Source organism: Crocuta crocuta, unplaced genomic scaffold (genome assembly GCF_008692635.1).
Source record: "Crocuta crocuta isolate KB4526 unplaced genomic scaffold, BGI_CrCroc_1.0 scaffold328, whole genome shotgun sequence".
Classification (NCBI taxonomy): domain Eukaryota; kingdom Metazoa; phylum Chordata; class Mammalia; order Carnivora; family Hyaenidae; genus Crocuta; species Crocuta crocuta.
Genome location: NW_027529645.1, coordinates 1,052,620 through 1,073,897, shown reverse-complemented (window position 1 = coordinate 1,073,897; position 21,278 = coordinate 1,052,620). Strand labels below are relative to the sequence as shown.

The 21,278-nt window shown below is 36.1% G+C and overlaps 1 protein-coding gene across 2 annotated transcripts in view; it reads left to right on the top strand.

Annotated features, from left to right (window-relative positions):
• The window catches only part of MXI1 (MAX interactor 1, dimerization protein), a 78,899-nt gene extending 57,621 nt beyond the window's left edge, over positions 1-21,278 (top strand). For both annotated transcript variants that reach the window (XM_077762433.1, XM_077762434.1), the window contains exons 4-6: positions 13,203-13,317; positions 13,932-14,103; positions 18,720-21,278. In XM_077762433.1, coding sequence (XP_077618559.1) covers positions 13,203-13,317; positions 13,932-14,103; positions 18,720-18,883 — 451 coding nt within the window. In that variant the 3' untranslated portion in view covers positions 18,884-21,278. The remainder of the gene's footprint in view (positions 1-13,202; positions 13,318-13,931; positions 14,104-18,719) is intronic.

Genomic DNA, 21,278 nt, shown 5'->3' with positions numbered 1-21,278 from the left:
TTAAAATAGAGATAAGACCTTATTAAATAGGAAATGAACTGTAACTAGTGAATTTCAAATATGGTATACTGAAACTTATTCTTGCTTTAACATTTTATTAGAAATTTTAAAAATAATTATGTTTAGCACATTTTGAACTGCTATGCTTGGAAGGAAAGATTTTAGTGGTTAGTTTTTCACTGTTCTTAGTCATAGTTTTTTTAAACTTTCATACGGATAAAGATTATAGATTAATTTACTCATGATAAAATGAATAGGCCTTTGTCATTTTCTAAATTTTTAATTGGCTATAGAATTTGCTATAAGAAAGTTCTTTTCATTTAAAAACTGTAGTCAACAATGCTTAGTAATATTTGAATGGAATAGAAAACAAAAATTTTATTTTCTAATTCCAGTGTAACATATAGTGTTATGTTAGTTTCAGGTGTACAATATAATGATTCAGCAATTCTATACATTAGTGTTTACCATGACAAATATACACTTAACCCTTCACCTATCTCACCTATTCCTCCCTATCCCCAGCAGCCACTAGTTTGTTCTCTATATTTAAACATCTGTTTTGGGAAAAAAAAACAAAAAACAGATTTTTAAACATTAGCTTGAGGGCATTTTTCTGGTTAGTGCTTTAATATAAAAATATTTTTTTCAGATGGTAGGTTTTTAGGAGAAAGGTTTTTAGGATATAAAGAACTGTATTCTGTCTGATTTCTTAGTTCAGGCATAGCAAAGCTGGAGCTCAAACAGGTGTTTGAACTTCACAGCTTTAATTTGCAAAGTGGTCCTACCTCTCTGGGTAAATGAAGGTTAATTAGAGGTTTCTCAACCTATTTGATCAAGCTTTGAGTACTTTAGCACAGAGGGGTTGTATGCTAGTACAGGTTCAACAGACAGAGGTTAGGAATAAATTGTTAAGAATTATTCATCTTTTAGCTTCAGTTTTACTGTTTCGACTAAAGTACAATTTGACCTCTTTCTCTCTACCCACTTCCCCACTCTGTACTATTATGTGAGATAAGTAGGAAATATGTTGAACATTTTGTTTTAGAAATTGTTTCAAATTTCCTTGATCTTGAAAATTTAACATTTGTTCTGAACATCAATCTAAGATGACTGGAATATCAGTCTAAGATGACTTACATGTAATGGTTAGATGTCTATACTAATGTCTCTTAAGGGTCTTGTGCACCATTCACCCCAAGATTATGTTTTCTAATTTAAAATCTTTGGTGGAAATGGGAGTTCATTTGAAGTGGCTTGGTTTCTGGCACTGACAAAGGACCCCTAAAGAGAATTACAAACAACTGACAAGCACTTACTTATTAAATATTGACTGTGTGCTAGGTACTGGGGATAGGATAAAAGAAGTCCTGGATTCTGTTTTTGAGGATTTATAGTCTAACTAGATAGAAGACAAAATATATTATTATAAAGCCCCTATAAGCAATATATAATTTAAGTGCTAACTTGTGTGTATCCCAGATGGGAGTTGAGTTAAACTCATAGCAGCAGGTTATCATAGGCTAAAGCTAGCATAAACATCTTAGTTATGAGTGATTATTCCTGTGACTTGCATGCTTCTATCTAGGCATTTGCCAAAATTGGTTTTATCATATTTTCAATATGTTTGAAAGGGCTTTCAGGAAAAATGCTGCATCTGAAGCTTTTTTGCCCTTTTAATCTTAAAATATAGTTGGTCACTTATTCTGGAGAGAAAGTGAGCTTTCAGCTATTCAGCATGTATAAGATTGATACAGACTTGGGACTACATTTAAAGACTGTGATAAAGTCTTCTTAATCTATAGTTGCTTTCCTGATTTGTCCCTAATGACAGCTAAAATACAGAGTCGTTTTTATTGGCTGTGTTTTTCTTACCGAGGGGTGTGTGCTATGGTTTTCCCTCTTTTGTAGTGGCAGTGTTGGTGAATACCCAAGTGTCTTTTGAGAAAAGCTTTAACTGGGACAGTTAAATCTGCTATAGCTCTGGGTAAATAAAGAAAACTGAAAACCCATTTCCTTAGCTCTCCAGAATCTTTTCTATGTCCTTTTGTTTGGAGTACTGTTGAAGATGTTCCTTTGATTTTAGTAACCCCTATATGATGAAGTCTTAGAAACTTCTCTGATTACGTTTTTCCCCTTGTAACATATTTCTTCTTAGTGCTTCACAATTTATCCTTTGAGAACCCTAAATAAGATGTTTCTGTGGGAAATATTGGGCTTTTGTAAACTTTTTTGTAGTACATCAGCCTTAGATTACTGACTTAAAAATTTCAACATACAGCCTATCTCTGAAGTTTGCCTAAAAACTGATACTGGAGGTTTATATGGCATTTTATGCTATTACAAAAAAATCAGTTTTTCATAGTATGCTTTATTTTCTAATACTTTTATCCCAAAGTAATTAGAACAGTATTAACCCTTTAAACTACTCTAAAACTAAATGAGAAAATTTGGGTTTTCTAATTGGAAATAAGGGAGGAATCTGGAAATGAAGAAAGGGTACACCAAGATTTTTTTCACCAAAATTGTAATGACTAGAATTAGAAAGTATAGTCCCTTGAAGCTTAAAAGAGGGATTTTTGGATTTAAAAAAAGAAAATGGATAGTCCTGCTTTATACAGTGAAATCCTTTATAGGGATTTATTACCCTAATAAAAACTGGAAATAAAATCAAACCACCTTAGATCAGTTTTTTTATAAAACATTGCTACTGGGCTTTGGTAAGAAGATGTTAGGGGTATGTGTGTGTGTTTATATATATTGTCATGGAAGACAACCATCATAGTTTTCCTGAGCCATCTGTTGGTGTCACTGATAAAAATGTGCTCTTTGGTATTTGGATCATTGGTGTGACCAATTACAGCATTTTTCTCTGGGTTTGTAATGTCTGTATGGTTTTTCTATCTTGATTCACTTTATTCCAGTCTGATTCACAATTATTCCTTTACGGAACAGCTTGTATTTGGCATAGAAGTAAAAAAAAAAAAAAAAAAAAAAAAATCCAGTCTTTTCTAAATAAGGTTCTTTTTCAATTGGAAATTCCGTCTTTGTAGTTAAAACATTTGTAAACATAACACAATTTAGATAGAGCTGAATGACTTTGCAAGACTGCTATTTTTGTAATGCAGGAGGCTTTTCATAAAGAGCAATTTGGTGATATGGGGCTCCTAGAACTCCCTTGAAAACAGTTGGAATTTTCTGCTGTATATATTGGGTTAGATGAAGGAGGAAACATGCATTTTCTGGCTTACAATGTTCAGAAAATATTGGTGTATTTAGAAGAAATTACTGAATAAGCTTTGGGTGTTATTTTTCATCATTTCAAAGGATCCTTCACATATCTTTTGTCCCCTGAGATTAGAGATGTTGGTGATCCCAAAGATATTTCAGGACTTTCATCCTGTTATATCTCTGGTGTCTGAAAGGAAATACAGCCAAGTTGGGCAAACTTGTCCTCCAAATTCTATCACCTTCTTTGGTTGGAGCAACAATTTTTAAATGTTCTCATTGGAATATACTTAGGTGAGCCATACAGCCTGCCCTGCAGAACAGCCAGGGTTTTGATTGCAGTGGTAACAATATGGAAAATGTTCCCTCAGACTGGCAGTTTCTTCTTTTCATCTTCATAGAACAGTCTAGATTTGTTCTTTAATCAAAGTGCAGTGGCACTTGTGCAGCAATCATTCTTGGACAGAAAGCTGTGTTGGAATAATACAAACTAAGTATTAGATCTGATTCTTCTCTCATTTAATTTTTTTCCTGGGCTTATCCAGAGGAGAGTCAAACTAAGATTTAGACAGATATTAATAGAAACAAGTCATAAATTTGAACCTAGGTTTTTACTGATAAAAGTTTGTCTTTTAGGAGACACTGTAAATGTTTTTAACTCTGCTGAATACTTTTTCCTTTTCAGAATGGTGTTAAGAAATAAAGTAGTTCTTAAGACATGTTCATAATCTACCTACCTTAAAAATGTTCAAATGCCTTAATATAACACTGAAATTATTTCTGTTTATCAGAAGAGAGCATGCCCAGGATTGGAGCCAGTTGTTTTGTGAAGCTGCCTCCAAAAGAAACTTTTAAAAAATAAACTTCAGTGGGGCCCTTTGTGATCAGGAAAAAATAGATACAGTATAATAGAAGAGAAAGATCGGAAGGGTTATGTAACTTTGAAATAAAGGTAAATCAAAACATCAATTCTTTGTCATTGTCAGGACTCTGGCATGTTTAACATTTTGTGTATCTTAGTTTTTTAGAGATTTTTCACTGCCCAACAAATACCTCAAAATTATTATTATTTTTTAAATCATACATTGGTCAACAGTTGCTCTTTGTTATTACCCTCTTCCTGCCCTAAATTTTATTCTCCCAAACAAAACAAAACAAAAAACAACCCCACATTTTAATTTCAGGGAAATTTTTTCTAAAACGGGACTTTAAAATAATGCCTGGCTAACTAGACTGAATTGGCAGATACTCACCGATGCCAGACCATTTGCCCTCTGCCAGTAGCAAGCATGGTCACCACTTTTAATCATTTAGCTTCCTATTTCAGGTTTCTTATATTGAGTACAAATTATGGATATTCATCTTCCAAGGCTATGTTCCCTCTTAGGCCAGAGTGTTTCTTTTCCATTTCAATAAAATATGTCTTTCCTTCTAAGTGAGTACGCTCCCTTAAAATGAACGATTATACTAATCACATCTTATTAGAAGGGCCATTTTTAAAAGCATTGTACTATTTTCATTTTATACTTCTAAATGAACATCTGTATTCCAAAGCATTCTTCAAGCATGTTGTTTGTGCTGTGTGGAATCATCATTTTATTAAGATAAGTAACAATATTTCTTCATTTCCCTCTACTATCCTGGACTATAATTTGGTATAATAAAACAGTTGCACTGGGCTGTGGGTAGGAGTGGAACTGTAAGTGTTAGACTTAAACTTTTATATAGAAGAGTAGACTAATGCTTGCTGTGTGCATTTTGTGTCTAAAACTAGGGCAGTGTCTTACAGAACGTTATCGCTGTGTCTCAAATCTGACTTGCCAGCACGTAGGAAGTTTGTTTTGGTTTCAAAATGTACTTTACCCCATGGTGGCTGGCAGGGTACAATACTATTGACATCACTGTGTTTCAAATAGAAAATTAACAAGTAGCTACTGTTGTGATTGCAGATTGCCTTCCCAGTCCCTGTGAGAGAATGCTTTTTCTTTGGACAGCAACACTTCTCAGCCCCTTGGTACCATTAAATCAGCCAATGGGGGCTGCCAAAATAGGGATGAACACCAACAAAAAGCTGAAGAATAGAAAAACTGTTAATAATGCAAAAAATCTTTAATCAGTTTCCAAATTGATGTGAAAGATAAATAATTGTTAAAAATTTCTCTCCCACCCACAGCTAAGTTTTGACAGTTGGCCAGGTTCAGAGCCTGATCTCTCCAGAGAGGAGTATCCTTTCCCTCCACCCAAACCCCTGGAGAGTTGCCAAAGGAAAATAAGCTATTTTGTATTTAGAACAAATTGCCACTGTTTTCTCTAGTGATGTAGCCCTATTTCCCAGACTTTGAAACTTGGAATACAGAAAGTTCTTGTGTGACCAAAGAAGAAATACGGTGAATGAATGATCAAGTTTTTTTTTTTTTTTTAAAACCAAATACTCATAAACAGATAGGGGAGAAGAAATGTATACATGGAAGCTAAAATTAGTACAGAATGGATGTCACAGGAACAATTTTTGTTAAATCACTTTGGAGATTGGGTTCCTTGTGGGGGGTTTTCAATGAGGAGCATATGCATCTAGAACCATATTTTAATTACTTTTTTCAAATGAGGCTGTCAAAAGTCAAGTTTTCCTTATGGATGAATGCAGGACAATTTTAAAAATTGTTTATATGTTCTGTACTGTAGACTTTAACTGATTAGCAGTCCTGTGATTTTGTAAAACTGTGCAGTTGTTAGTTTCTCATGTTATCAGATGGGATAAAAATGTTCATTTAATTTTTCTCTCTCTCTTGCATTGTATTTTTTTTAGACTTTTCTCTCTCTTACCTAGGTTTTCTTAGCTTTGTCTTTTCTATTTTTTTCTTAGTAATTGCCTTCCTGCCATTATACTTGTCATTACTATTTCTTGAATAACAGCTGGAACAGAGGCCAAACTTAAATTTTCTGTTTGCTAGGAGGCTTATTAATAATGTTAGAAAGTTAAAATTGGTGACCAAAAAATTGGATTTAAAAAAATTATCTGTGGTGGCTCCTGGGTAGCTCAGTTGGTTGAGTGTACGGCTCTTTATCTCACCTAAATTTTGATCTCGGGATCTTGAGTTCAAGCCCCACGTTGGGCTCCATGATGTGCAAGGAGCCTATCAAAAAAAACAAAAAAAATCTGGGGCGCCTGGGTGGCTTAGTCGGTTAAGCGTCAGACTTTCGCTTAGGTCATGATCTCACAGTTTGTGGGTTCGAGCCCTGCGTCGGGCTCTGTGCTGTCTGCCAGCTCAGGGCCTGGAGCCTGTTTCAGAGTCTTGTGTCTCCCTCTCTCTCTGACTCTTCCCTGCTCACGCTGTTTCTCTCTCTCTCTCTCTCAGAAATAAATAAAACATTAAAAAATTAAAAAAAAATCTATGAATTTCATTACATATTGTCTTAGTCTCGCATCACTGTAAGTATATTGATAAATCAGTCTAATGGCTGCAATTCTTAATCCTTTATTTATTTCTAGGAGATGTTGGCCCTAATCAAGAGTTAGATTGGAGATTGTCAGTAACTCTACAAGTAGTCATCTTTGGTGGTAACCTCAGCTGCACACAAATTTCTGGTGTACAGTTCTGGCATCCATAAGCAGGTCTTTCATGAATGCCAGCCTGGCATCTGAATATATTATTTGGAGCCCAGTATGGTTACTTCAACTTTGGTGAGTTAGAGAGTCCCAGAAATATCCACTAGAAATTATGTTACATCCTTCCTTCCTACTGTGTGCCAGTTATTCTGTTTGTTATTAGAAAAACTGAAATGACTAAAAATACGGATTCAGCCTTTTCTAGAAAGTGACAAAAATACAGTATGATTAGTATGAAAACAAGTATTAATTTTCTGAGGAAGGGATATAGCAAGGAAAGTGTCATAGAAAAAATAGTAATTTGGCAGTGGGCTGATAAGTGAGTTAGATGCTCACTAGGTAAACGGTGGAAAGAAAGAATGATGTTCTGGGTAGAGAAATGGGTAAATGTAAAAGCACATTTGGTTTGTGGAAGAGGTTTGCAAGGGTGTGGGTGATACAGAGTATGGCTAGAAAAGTGGTAGGCAGAAGGCCAAATTATAGCATCTTCAAACAGATAAAAATTACTACTGGCATCCCAGCATCTTGGTTCAGTGGTGTAAGGTGCAGCTCGTTGTTTACTGATAATCATTGTTATTGACTGAATGGCACTTTGTCCTCATCGTATCTCTGAGATGTAAAGACTAAACAAAACTTCAGCCCATATGGAATCTGTGCAGTTTGAGAAAGAATATATCATCTCTTGACAGTGTGACAATGGAATAATTTATATTATTATGATATATAGTATATATAATTTAAAGTTTCATTAGAACACTTGTTAATATCTCTATCTGGTTATTTTATAAGATCTCAAATGAATTAAAAGGAATGTTAAAGCAGCTTTTTTTTTTTTTTTAAATGAGAAGAGAGTCCCAGCTATTCAACTATGTTTCTGTTTTGTTGTCGTTAAGCCCCATGACACCACAATCCGTTCTGATGCTAGGGAAATGACATTTACCATGTTACTACCTGGGAGTGCTAATAGTCTGTTTATTTGTTGTGAAGCAGATAATAAGTTGTAAGTGAAAACATGTAATTAGCACATGCCATTTTATGGGAATAACTTGTTTAAGTTTTCTTATTTCACAAACAGAATAAGCTGAACAGCAGAATATGGTCATATTTATTTTTGTAAATAAGATCCATGATTTGATATCTGGATCCATTTTTAATATTATTTTTCATAAGAAAAAAAGGTAGGCAGATTTTTTTGGTACCTTTAGAATTTTTTGAAGATTCTCAACACTAAATTTTAGAGAAACATTGAAATAAAAATGTATAGGATAAGCAGCTAGTTGCTGTCATGTGCAAAAGTGTTGTGTAGGGAGTTGGGAAACCTGGCCACAAGCCACTGCAGCTTTGAAGAATGTGGCTCAAGGGAGGACTCTCAGGCCATTGCGTAACTTTCAGCAGAGAGGAAAGTACAAGAACTGTCCCTATCACTTGACTTGTTTTCCATTTTGATTTAGTTACTTGGCACAGTCTTGGTATCCCGTAGTGGAGGAATGAAAGACAAGCAAGTTCCAATGAAGGACCGTGCCTCCGAGGGCATCAGCCAATGGATGGTTTGTGAGACTGGGCAGGTGTTAAATTTCATATTGTTTTTGGGCAGAGGGATTAGAGTTTCAAGAGACGGCTTGAAAAAACATCATCCTATAGTACTTGCAATTTTTTTTTCTGAAAGGGAATTCTTTCCTCTCTCTTCCCTCAACACTGTGTGCTGCCTGTGGTGTATATACGTCCGCTTTAAAATATCACAGCTACTAACTAGGAGGGGCCATTTAATAGCAAAATCATTTCCCTCATGTTCTGTGATATTTCAGTTTGGCAGCAGAGTTTACAAGGTTTGAAATCAAAAGCAGTGTTGGTTCCTTCAGGGAAAAATGATCTCAATCTACCAAAATAAAAGCCAAACAGACTCTAATTGTTCCTTTTCCCACTAGGGGCTTGCCCTTTTTGAAGGTGTGGGTTAGTTTGATAGGACCTTCTCTCTAACAAGGTTAGTCACTGGGAATTGTCTCTTTACCTGGATAAAACCCACTTTTAAATCTATTTTAAAACAGACCTCAAAGTATTTGAAAATAAAAGTACTTTGGTATCTCTCCATTCTCTTGCCTCAGCAAGGAGACTCCAGTTTTCTCACAGGGCACCCCTGCTGCAGTGTCTAATCCTCATGCTAAGTTAGGAAAGATTTATGTTTTTATAGTTTTTATTGAATTATCCATGTATTGTGAAAAGTTGAGTAAATGCTAACCAGGGGGCTAAATTTTTTTTTCTCGTTTTCTGTCAAGGCTAGTTTTACAATGTCAGGCTTTTCTAAGTTGGTTGCTGGTCTGGTGTTCATCAGAATATTCAGAGCTGCAGCCTTAACTTTCCCCAGCTTTCTTAACCTGCTTTGACTAAAGGTACAGGAGTATGACTTTCATGAATCCTCGTTCTCTATGTCAACTCTTCCACAACTTGGAGACTTGAAAAATACCATCTTAAGTTACTTGCAGTTTTTTTTTCTCAGTGCATAAAGATTTTCAAATCAAACCAAGGGCTTTTTTTCTTCTGTCTCTTGTCCTCTTTTCCTTCTCCAGTGTCTTACAGCCAGCCCATGATTTGGCAACCCCTTACAGGAGGCTCCTGAGCCACCAGTCACATGAGAATGAAGGCAAGAAAAGAAAGGACCAGATGGCATCAAAAGATATGCCTTTCTAGGTCGTTGGTGGTTAAGCTTACAATCTGGTTACCAGCAGGGAGACTATGGGGGAAAGGGTGAGAGCAGCATAGTACCACTGTAAGGGAAGAATTTTGCCATACAATTTGTTTCAATAATTTGCTCGGAGAGAAAAAATTTACACATAAAGGTGAATGAATTTTCTGATTTAACTTCCCAGCTTACAGTCACAGGGTATCACGTTGATTGCTCTTGGAAGGGTGAATTTACCTAAAACTGGCATAATTAGCGCATGTGGAAAACTGTGTGCGGTATTTGGATGGCAGCTTTGAAAAGTATGGCTCCCACTTGGTCAGTTGCTGGCCTTCAACTACCATTAAACCTTTTGTTACTCTATTCTCTAAATTCCTGACTGACTTATAAGTAAAAAAAAAAACTGAAGGAAATGACATTTGGCTCTCACAGATAGACCTTTCCCCTCAGAACGGAGGACATCATTTACCACTCATTCTTCATACTCTTCTCTATTTTGATGAATTGTATTTACAAAACATGGAAAATGGCCTCACTGGCCTTTGTGAGACATGAAACTCAGAGTATGTTTTCTTAAGCTATAACTTGGAGCACATTTGTAATTATTTGAAGAAATGTTTGATAGTGGCTAATAAAAAATATTTTAGAGGGCAGTCTGCCTTCCCTGTTCATCTAGCCATCTTACATATTGACTCCCTTGGCCTGGGCAAATTCTGATTTGACAGCGCTATTGCAGCAGATCAGACTGCTGAACTTGGCTGATATTTCCTTACAAAATTCCAACTTAGTTGTTTTTCCCTGAAAGAAAAAAAGTTAAGGTATTTTTATTTTTAGGTTTAAATTTGATTTCAGTATATGAACTCGAGTCCTTTACTCTTTTAATCTTGAAAAGTGTTGCTCTCTCAGAGACAAATTCAGTATCTCTCAAGTCCAAAGTCAAATTTTAGCTTCTCTTGTAAGTCTGCTTTCTCCAATACAATCTCTCCTTTTATTCAGATTCTCTTGCCCTTGATTTCTGTATGACTCATTTCATTATGAACCAAATGAAACAAAACAATATATGTTTCATTCGGTAATCTAGATTATAAATTCTTAAAGTACATTTTTTTTTTTTTTTTTTTACTTCTACCACTCAAGCGTGTGCCATATTGCTGAATACATGAAAGTCAGGTAGTAAATATACGTCTCAATGATAAGAAGAAAGAAAAAACATAGACATTTTAATATTATGTTAGTTGATTTCTGCCTAGATTTTAATGTGACTGTAAATCACAAAACAGAAAACTGACCCACCCATTTTTTTCCTTGATGTAAAGTAAGGAGTCATTCTGAAATTTCTTAAACTCAGTGTAAAAGATACTTTCTATATATTTCTGGGTTTAAGTAATTTAAACAAAATTGCCAAATTATTCTTGCCATATATGTTAACTTTACTAGTTAGTTGCTCTGTTAACTTTTTTAGATGACTGAATTCAGAGCCCCCTTTGTAGCCTCTTAATTATTAGCTGGACAACCACCAGTCTTTGTCTCCACCTTCCAGTAATTTCATGAGTGCAGTCCTTAAGGATATGCTATAATAATCCTAATGAAGAGGTTAAAGGATTTTTTAGTATGGATTTCTTTTGTGGGGGTTTTTTTTTTTGTTTGCTTTGTTTTTTTGTTGTTTTAGTCTGCTCAGCAAGAGCACTTTGTGATCATGTGAATCTTCATTTAAGAGGTTTTCCACTTAAAATTGAGAATTTTGCTAAAGGTTCTATGATTTGAGGTAGCACAGCAGGGGGGCAGAGTGACCTTTAAATTGTTAAATTTGAAATTGAAGTTGGGGCACCTGGGTAGCTCAGTCAGTTAAGCAACCAGGTCATGATCTCCTGTGTCATGGGCTAGAGCTCCTCATCAGGCTTTATCCTGACAGCTTGGAGCCTGAAGCCTCCTTCAGATTTTGTGTCTCCCTCTCTCTCTACCCCTCCCCCTCTAGCACTCTATTTCTCAAAAATAAATGTTAAAAATTTTAAAAATTGTTAAATCTCTTTAAAGGGAATCCATTGATACACCTTTAAATTAGGGAAATTTTTAAAATTCCTTTATATCAGGTATGTCAGATTTCAGCTTGGAGCCAAGTTGATAGGATATGGGGAAAGTAAATCCATGAGACTCTGTGCTAGCATTTTCAGGAGAAAATTTCCCTAACTTGCCCAAAGGATGGGCAGATTAAAGGTTTCAGTTATTGAACTCTGTAAAGAGATTTGGAATGGAAATACTAATGGACCTCTAACTATAGTGGAGGTAGTGGGTACTGTAAGAATCTTGACAGTTCATCACCAAACCTCTGATCTCATTCCCCTTAATCATTTTGCTTGTCTGTGACATAATTGGTTGCTTATTGCCTTTTCTTACCCCTCTTTCAAATTGCTAGCATTTGAGAATTTCACTTGGCATTATTTCTTGTATATTAAGACAGAAGCATAGTATGGTGAGTGAACTAGTAAAACCATTTTGGCCCCACTTGAGAAGGTGATGTGTTTTATTCCTGGTGCAATTGAAATAGTTGCTAAATGTTCAGTTATAGCTCTTTAAGGAATAAAGGTGAACTGTGAACACATTTGTGGATTTTATTTTCAGATATACTTTTAATTGCTGAATTATATTATGCCTGTGAAGCACAGAACCAGAGATTGTTTTAGGGTACAACTATGTACCCAGAACCCTCATCATGGGTCATCATGATCATAGTACCTTTAGGATGTGGGGAAAGTAAATCCATGAGACTCTGTGCTAGCATTTTCAGGAGAAAATTTCCCTAACTTGCCCAAAGGATGGGTGGATTAAAGAAATGCAGTGACTTTCAGTAAAGAATTTTGTCACCTTTTTCTCATGTGTAGCAGACTGGAGGTGGGGTAATGAGAGAGAGAGAGGAGAGGGACAAAGAAATAAAAATTAAAAACTAATGAGGTGGTACATTTAGATATTAGGAAGTAAAGGACTGTTTTATAGGTGGTTGTTTCAGTGGCTGAAATTGACCACAGAGCCACATATTTTGCCAACCCCTGTCCTAGCTGATAACAAAGTTTTGCTGTTCATGATGTGTTGGATCATATGAAGTTGCCATTTTTATAAGTGAGAATTGGCCGAATATCAGAAACTTTTTATGGTTCAACCTAATACATAATAACATGTAACATGGTAGGATGGCTACAGTTGTAGGGACAGGTATGTGTTTGGGTGTGTGCAAAAGATGGGAGGGAGGAAATGGAAATTTGTGAGCATTTTCAACCCTCTGGGGGTACTCCAGCTGAAGACCTAACTCTCTAGCCTGTGGTTCTAGGCATTCAAAATCAAATACAATTAATTGCCCCAGTCTGCTTTCCTAGTTACGCATTAATACAGCTGGAGACACTTTATGGGGTGGGTTAAAAATTAAATCATCTCTGACAGAGATTACCATTGGGGATAATAATCTAAAGTGAGTGTGTCTACAGAGTACAACAGAAATGGCAGAGACTGAAAACCAGTAGCCATGACTATATTTGCAGATATTTAGAAACTGAAGAATTAGGGACGTAACATGGGTATAGACTAAATAATGTATGAATTATTATTTGTCTTAAAATAGGTTTTAGAATGTTTCTAGTAGCAAATTCAGGCTGTGCTGATTTGATTTTTTTTTTTCTTTTCTTTTTTGGTCTGTCTTAGACGAGCTCATCTGCGCCTGTGTTTAGAACGCTTAAAAGTTCTGATTCCACTAGGACCAGACTGTACCAGGCACACAACACTTGGTTTGCTCAACAAAGCCAAAGCACACATCAAGGTGAGAATTTCTGCTTTCGTATTTGTACATGATTGTCTCGGCCCTTGTTTCATTTTGAGTAGTGATTCCTATTCATAAACATCAACTAGCCCACCGTTCCCTCCTTAATCACTGACCTCACGAGAAATCTTTCTGAAAACTTACCAGCTAATCTGATGGGAACGTAACCTGATTAAACTAAATTGTTGTGACAGCATGGCTATTTGAGGAGCTGGGAATACTAAGAAAATAACAATTACTCTGCTGATCTCCAGAAGGAAGGCAGTTGTGCCCTCTGGTGGAGATGAGTTTATTTGGCTCTGTGTCTCAGTATTTTTCCATCAAACTACAGCACAGAGCAAGTTTCTTTTTCATGGAGATAACTTTACAGACTTTGAGAATTCCATACTGTTCTTGTAATGTAGCATTCATTATACACAAAAAAGTGAAGAAAGAAGTATTCTTGATGTTTAAAAATAAGTATTTATGTATGTTTTTATATACACATACACACATATACTTGTGTATTCATATTTCTCTGCCAAAGAAGAAATGTTTTAAGATGTTAGGTAGAAATCAACTTTATTGTTTGTAATGGACTGTACACACACTGAAGTATAATTTTATCATTTTAGAAACTTGAAGAAGCCGAAAGGAAGAGCCAGCACCAGCTAGAGAACTTGGAACGAGAACAGAGATTTTTAAAGCGGCGACTGGAACAGCTGCAGGGTCCTCAGGAGATGGAACGAATACGAATGGACAGCATTGGATCAACTATTTCTTCAGATCGTTCTGATTCAGAGCGAGGTAGGCAGTGTACTTCTTCCCTAATGAAATACTAAGCATCCCTGTATCTAAATTTAGGCAGGGTAAGTTGGAAAGCACTGTATTTGCTTTCTTCGTTGTAGCTAATACTGCAGCATTCTAGATTTTGTGCAATCACAACATTGTCTAGTGATGCCTGTATGAACTATAGAACTCTTTTCCTTCATTATGTAGATTATTAACTTTCACTCTGAAACAATTTTAAACTTACATAAAAGTTTTTTCTGTAGAAAATTGTAGAGTTCTCATATGCCCTTTTCCCAGGTTTCCCTAATGTTAACACAGTCATAATACAACTATTATAACCAGAAAACTAATATTCATGTAATGCTTTTAATTAATCTGTATACCTTATTCAAATTTCACAAGTTTTCCCACTAGTGTCCTTTAGGATCCTGTGCAGGATTCAACATTGCAGTAGATAGTTCCTCAGTCTTTTATGACCATGACGCCTTTTTAAAAAAATTTTTTTTAACATTATTTTTTGAGAGACAGAGCATGATTGGGGGCGGGGGGAGGGAGAGAGAGAGAGAGACAGACAGACAGACAGACCAGAGCAAGCTCTAGACTCTGAGATGTCAGCACTGAGCCCAACTCAGGGCTTGAACCATGAACTGAGAGATCATGACCTGAGCCAAAGTCAGCCACTTAACCACCTGATCCACTTGGGTGCCCCAACCATGACACTTCTGAAGAGCATTGGTTAGTTATTTTATACAGAGTTTCTCTGGTGTCTGATGTTCTCTCATTATTAAATTGAGGTTATACATTTGGGGGGAAGAAATATCACAAAAGTGATGTTGTGCTCTTCACAATTCATTATGTCAGGAAGATACATGATGCTGATATGTTTTGTTACCGATGATATAAATTTTTATGTCTGTATTTTAAAGTACCACACCCTTCATTTATCTCTCCATCTGTCTCATAACATTTGTCTTTGGCAGAATGAAAGAACAAGAATTAACCAAAAAATTGTTTGAATATTACTGATCTATTCTCCCACCACATCAAGTTTCATAGTGCAATAAAGATCCCAGAGGTGAACTCTCATGATTTTAAGCTTTACATTTGGGAAAACAGCTCATGAGATCTTGAGGGTTCTAAAACAGAAAAAGAATTGTTTGTAAAATATCTTTTGACTTTTTATTATGGAAATTTTCAAACATATATAAAAGTAGAATTGAATATTGAATTGTCATGTGCCCATCATCCAGTTTGAACAGCTATCAACATTCTTGTTTCATCTGTTCTCTATCCCCTCATCCTCACCATTTTTTCTGGAATGTTTTAAATCAAACCCCAGATAACATTAATCATTTTGTCCCTAAATAGTTCAGTATGTATCTTTAATAAATAGGACTTAAAAAATAATCATAATGCTGTTATAGCCCACAAAATCAATGAAATCAGATAATCTTATTTAATGTCTGATAATCCAATTTCTGATAGATTTTCTCAAAGATGGCATTTTACGTTCATTAGGGTCCAAAGTCCATTTTGCATTTGTTTTTGTCTTTTAAGGTACTTTTAATCTGTAATAGTTTTCCCTTCCCCATTTCTTTTCCCTAGTGCTATTTATTTGTTGTAGAAACGGAGTTATTTTTCTTATAGAATTCTCACATTCTGGATTTGGCTGATTGAATCCTCATGGTGTCATTTAACGTGTTCTTCTGTCCTTATTTCTGGTAAACTGGTTGGTGGAATCTAGTGGCTTGATTAAATTCAGGTTCTTTTTTGAGGCAAGAATAATTTGTAGGTGACGCTGATACATTTATGCAAATATTCAACCTTTTACTTAATAGTTTTAGCAACCATTAGTGATTGCCCCAATTATTTTTTTTTAACTCATGCTTTGTCTTAGTGTACTGTTTCTTTCTTATTTTATTTCTGAGATAGAGAGAGAGAGAGAGAGACAGCGACAGCGACAGCATGAGCAGGGGAGGGTCAGGGAGAGAGGGAGACACAGAATCCGAAACAGGCTCCCGGCTCTGAGCTGTCAGCACAGAGCCCGATGCGTGCCCCAATTATTATTTTATTGATATTACAAATAGTATTTTCTAATTCTATGATTCTTCTTGCATTTACTAACTTTTTTTTATAAAGAAGAACTTTTTGGGGGTGCCCGAGTGGCTAGGTTGGTTAAGCATCTGACTTCAGTTCAGGTCATCATTTTGAGGTTCATGAGTTTGAGCCCTTTGTCAAGCTGTCTGCTGTCAGCACAGAGCCTGCTTCAGATCCTGTCTCTCTCTCTCTTTCTCTCTCTCTCTCTGCCCCTCCCCATCCTCTTTCTCGCTCTCAAAAAAAAAAAAAAAAACATTTCTTCATCAACTTTTTTGGTTACTCCAAAATAAAGTCCATATATGGAAGATGGGATAGCTTCTTTTTTTAAACTTCTGTGTTTTTGTTTTTTAGTCAGTTTTCTGAATAATGAATCAGTGTCTTAGCAACCTCCAGAGGTAACAGGGTTTTTTGTTTTGTCATTTGTTTTTGATTATCTTATGAACTCATAGATTTTCATGTATTGACTGTTCTAACCCATTGTAGTCATTCTTTTTATCCTTTTAAAAATTTTTTTTAGAAAGAGCATGAGCCAGGGAGAGGGGCAGAGAGAGACTCTTAAGCAGGCTCCGCACTCAGAGCAGAGCCCAACAGAGGGCTCAGTTCCACAACCCTGGGATCGTGACCTGAGCCAAAATCAAGAGTCAGATGCCCAACCAGCCGAGCCACCCAGGCGAACCTTTATTCTTTTTAATACTCAAATTTCCCATATTCCATAGAATGAATTCCATTTCAAATTGATTTTTGATCCCTTTTAACAGAACCCTAGGAGTCCTTGGGTTTGTTGTTTTTATTGTTATTTTGATGTGTTAAGTTTATTTTCACATGGCACTCAGTTTCAAAGAACAAAAGTTTATTAGAGGCAATAGCAAGAACCTCAACAACATGCTACATTTATGAATGATACTGAAGTGTAGCAGAAATAACCCTGAATTAGGAGGCAGACCTTGATCCTAGTCTTTCTTCTACTGGTTACTAGCTGTGTGGCTTTGTCAGGTCTTCTGCTTTAGCTACTCTTTCTGCTGTTAACTCCTCTTTGTACCTACCCCACCTCCAAATTTGACTAAAGGTGTATCTTCATTATAGTTCTCATTTTTTTAGTAATCCCAGTGTAGTACCTCTTTTCCCTATTCTTATCTGGAAGCCCTCTTTCCCAGTATTACAGGGGACTTGTAGTAATATCTCTAGTCCATTTGGCTAGAGCAGTCTCTCATTTTACTTTATTATGATTGAGTGCAGCATGCTCTGTTGGGTAGGGTGTCTTGATTTTATTTTCCAGTTGTAGGTTGGAGGAGTATTCTGTGATACCAGGAAACACTAAATAGCCTGTGAAGCATTATGGATGTAAAACAAATAGTTATGAATTCATAGGATTGTTTGGACAGCTTGTTTGGACAGATGCCTGCATTTTAGAAACAGATTTCTAAAACTTTTTGAAGCAACAAGCCCTTTTGAAAATTATACTCTTTGAAATAACTTACTCTGTCTTCTTGGGCTCAGCACGAATCCAGTTTTCCTAAAGCAGAGTTGTGATCAGTGTGAACCCTTAGAGTCAGTGCCAAATATGAAACATCAGACTTTGGGTTTAAAAGAATTGAATAATCTTGAGTTCATTCTAGCTGTTATGGAAGAGAACAATTTTTCAACTGCTCTGTTTTTTAAAATGCATGTTGCATTTTATGTATTATTGGTGACTGTATGTGTAGTATTTAACAAACTACTTGTTTGATTATTGGTCATATATGTATTTAGGGATTTTTTAAAAATCACATTTGATATTTGAAGTAAAGTTAAATACCACCATTGAAATGTCTTTACTATAATCTTTACTATAGATATCACTATAATCCAGAGACTTTTCAGGCTTATACCCTCATTTCAAGCTATGTTTGATACAAGAAAATTAAATTGAATTGAAGGCAGATACCTCAGAGTTCACTTTGTAATGACTGGCTTAGTTTGGTTATTGAATACACAGAGGTCTTTATGGTGAATCCTAGAAGTCTGCAGAATTGTCTGTAGAATGATACCACCAAAGACGAGAAGAAATGGATAATGGACAATGGATAACTTTTCTAGTTCACCTATACTGTTTATACTTTTTTCCCTCTCTAAGGCAACTCTGATTAATAAACAGCACTGAGAATTAGTTTCTAGTTTAATGCAAAACAGATGTTGTTAAACCACTTGGGGTTGGATCTTTTAATATTAAGTACTAATTCCCAAATAGGCCAAATGCTTTTGGTGGGAGGTCCAGACGGACTGGTGTCAAAGGCTTTAGAAAACTTGCTGCCTAAATTGAGACCACCACTGGATACCAGACATTCCCCTTTGCAAAAATACATCCCTGTGTCTCTTCACCTTTGATAACTTCTGTTCTCCAGGGTTCACTGATAATAGGCTTGTATAACAATTATTTTAAAAAATCATTTTACATTACAAAAAGTAACCACTTTTTCTTATATCCTTTTCTCATTAATTTTTGAAAGTGCCTGTATGCTAGATTACTAATGCTCTTCCTTTTTTCTCTTTGGCAGAGGAGATTGAAGTGGATGTTGAAAGCACAGAGTTCTCCCATGGAGAAGTGGACAATATCAGTACCACCAGCATCAGTGACATTGATGACCACAGCAGCCTGCAGAGTATTGGGAGTGACGAGGGTTACTCCAGTGCCAGTGTCAAACTTTCATTCACTTCCTAGAACCCAGCATGACATAACAGTGCAGGGCAAAATATTCACTGGGCCAATTCAATCCAAACAATCTCTTAAATTGGGTTCATGATGAAGTCTCCTCTTTAAAACTAAACAAAATGATACTTGAACAAAAGGGTCAAAAGACCTCTATTTAAGCAAATACTTAGCAAAAAGTGGGGCAGAGCCTCCCCAGCAGAACAAATACTCATTCGTATTTGAAAATCACAGTTTCTAATGGCAGCAGAAAACTTCTGTGAAATTTTCTTGATTTAGTTTATTTGAAAGAGGACATCAGAGATTCTGTCCTCTTTTCTTCTCTAGTTTGCTCATACTGCAATGGGTAGACACATTTAAGGACGGGGTTATGAACCCTTCCCGAGTTTTAATGGTCCTAAAAACAAACCTATATAGTAATGAGAAGACAAGATAATCAGGCATTAATCTTAGATAGCTAAAGAGCTATTAAAACTCAGCCTGGGACAGCTTATCATGAAGCCTGTGGATGATCAATTCTTGAAAAAACAAAAAACAAAAAAACAAGCTCATTTCATGCTCTGCAAAAGGAGAGACTCCCATGAAGCCTTTTGAAAGGGATCATCATGCAGCTCAGCTTTCTGTTGGATTCCATGCTAAGCAAGCTAACCTTATCCTGCATTGTTAGCAGTAGGGCACCCAACCGCCAGCTCAACAGTCAGCCGCCCTTAGGCCCTTGGGCAGCATGGGGGCCGTCTGTGTATGACAGCCTCTACACACAGGGCCTATAATTCGGATTGAGGGGCCAGAAGGAAAAAGCTCTCCATGCCTCTGTGTCTGCGTGGGCCAGAAGAGTTGTGCAACGCAGATTAGCAGGTCAGGGTCTGAGCCACGGCAGCATTTTTATTTCAGATTTTGATAACTGTTTGTATGTGTTGAAAACCAAAATGACATCTTTTTAAAGCTTGTCCATAAAAAACATAGATGTCTTTTATAGTGGAAAAACATGGGAAAAAAATCATCTATTTTGATGCAGCATTTGATAATGATAAAACACCTCACACCTCACTCTTTATAGTGCACAAAATGAATGAGGTCTGGGCTAGGTAGAAGAAAGGTCAATGCTGTTTTTATTTTCTTTTAGAATCATTACCTTTACCAGCTTTTAACCATCTGATATCTATAGTAGACACACTATAATACTTAACATAGTTAAGTTTGGCACTTGTCTCATTTTATTGTAAAGATTTACTTCCATTTTCCTACAGGCAGTCTCTCTCCTTCCTCACAGTCCCACTGTGCAGGTGCTATTGTTGCTCTTCTCAATATTTTCAGAAATGTTTTAAGTGAAATTTCTTTTCTAACCTGCACTTTGATGTCATGTGTTCCCTTTGTCTTTCAAAATCCAAGGTTCCCCCCTGGCCCTCTCCTTTACCCCAGGAAGCCTTCTTGGACACCTTACCCCTGGCTCTTTGGACTTTGTATACTTTAAATAATTTAACTACCCTTAATTACTTAAAAAAAAAAAAAAAGCTTTATGATTTTCATAACTTATTGCTGATTTTAATGGGTTGTTAATTTCAGTCCTGTAGTTTTATTTTGTTTAGATAGGGCTGGCCAAGGAAAAAGAAAATAAAGACAACCATATTTAGCAGTGCAGTTGAGTTGTGTGTGTAATGTTAGACTATCCTTTGTAAGTAGCACTTTAACAGCTTTCACTGCTTCTCTGTATGAAGTGTACCATCTTGGCCATACACAAGGCCTCCGCATATACTTACTTGTTTTTTGTGCTTTTCCTGTGCCTCCAAAAATATTTTATCCTTGACTGTGCTATGTTTGAGTGGAAGAAATTCTTTGAAGTAGATGTGTGAAAAACTGCATGCCTTTAGAAGCCCATTATTAGAACTTGCTAACTTCAGGTGCTGGGGACTTAATGAAAAACATGACAAATTCATTTCTCTGGGCCCAGGTAAATTATTTCTGGTTTTACTTATAATTACTCCTGGCTGGGTCAAAATGTTGCTCTATATATTTGCTTTCTTTTGACTTTCCCAAGGGAGACAGTTCAAAGACTCTGCTAACTACCATGGAAAGAAAATGGAAGCCAATGATTAAGTTTCCATTTTGTTACTCCCATGGCGTTCACATACATCACTTGCCTAGGGCTGGAATTTTGGACTTCATTCAGGAGAACTTGAGGTGCTGCCATTTTGTTGTATATGTACAGGTTGGTGGGCTGGGAAGCCTTTGTCATGAATCTATAGTACCTATTTCAACTGCCCCCTAAATTACTCCTTCCCTGGGTTTGTTTTCCTTGCGGGAGGGGAATGGATTGTATGATGAGTAAAAAGTATTAATTTTTTAAAAGACAAATCGACTTTGAAGATATAAAAGTTAATTGCAAGAAATAAAAATTGTGAATGAAGAA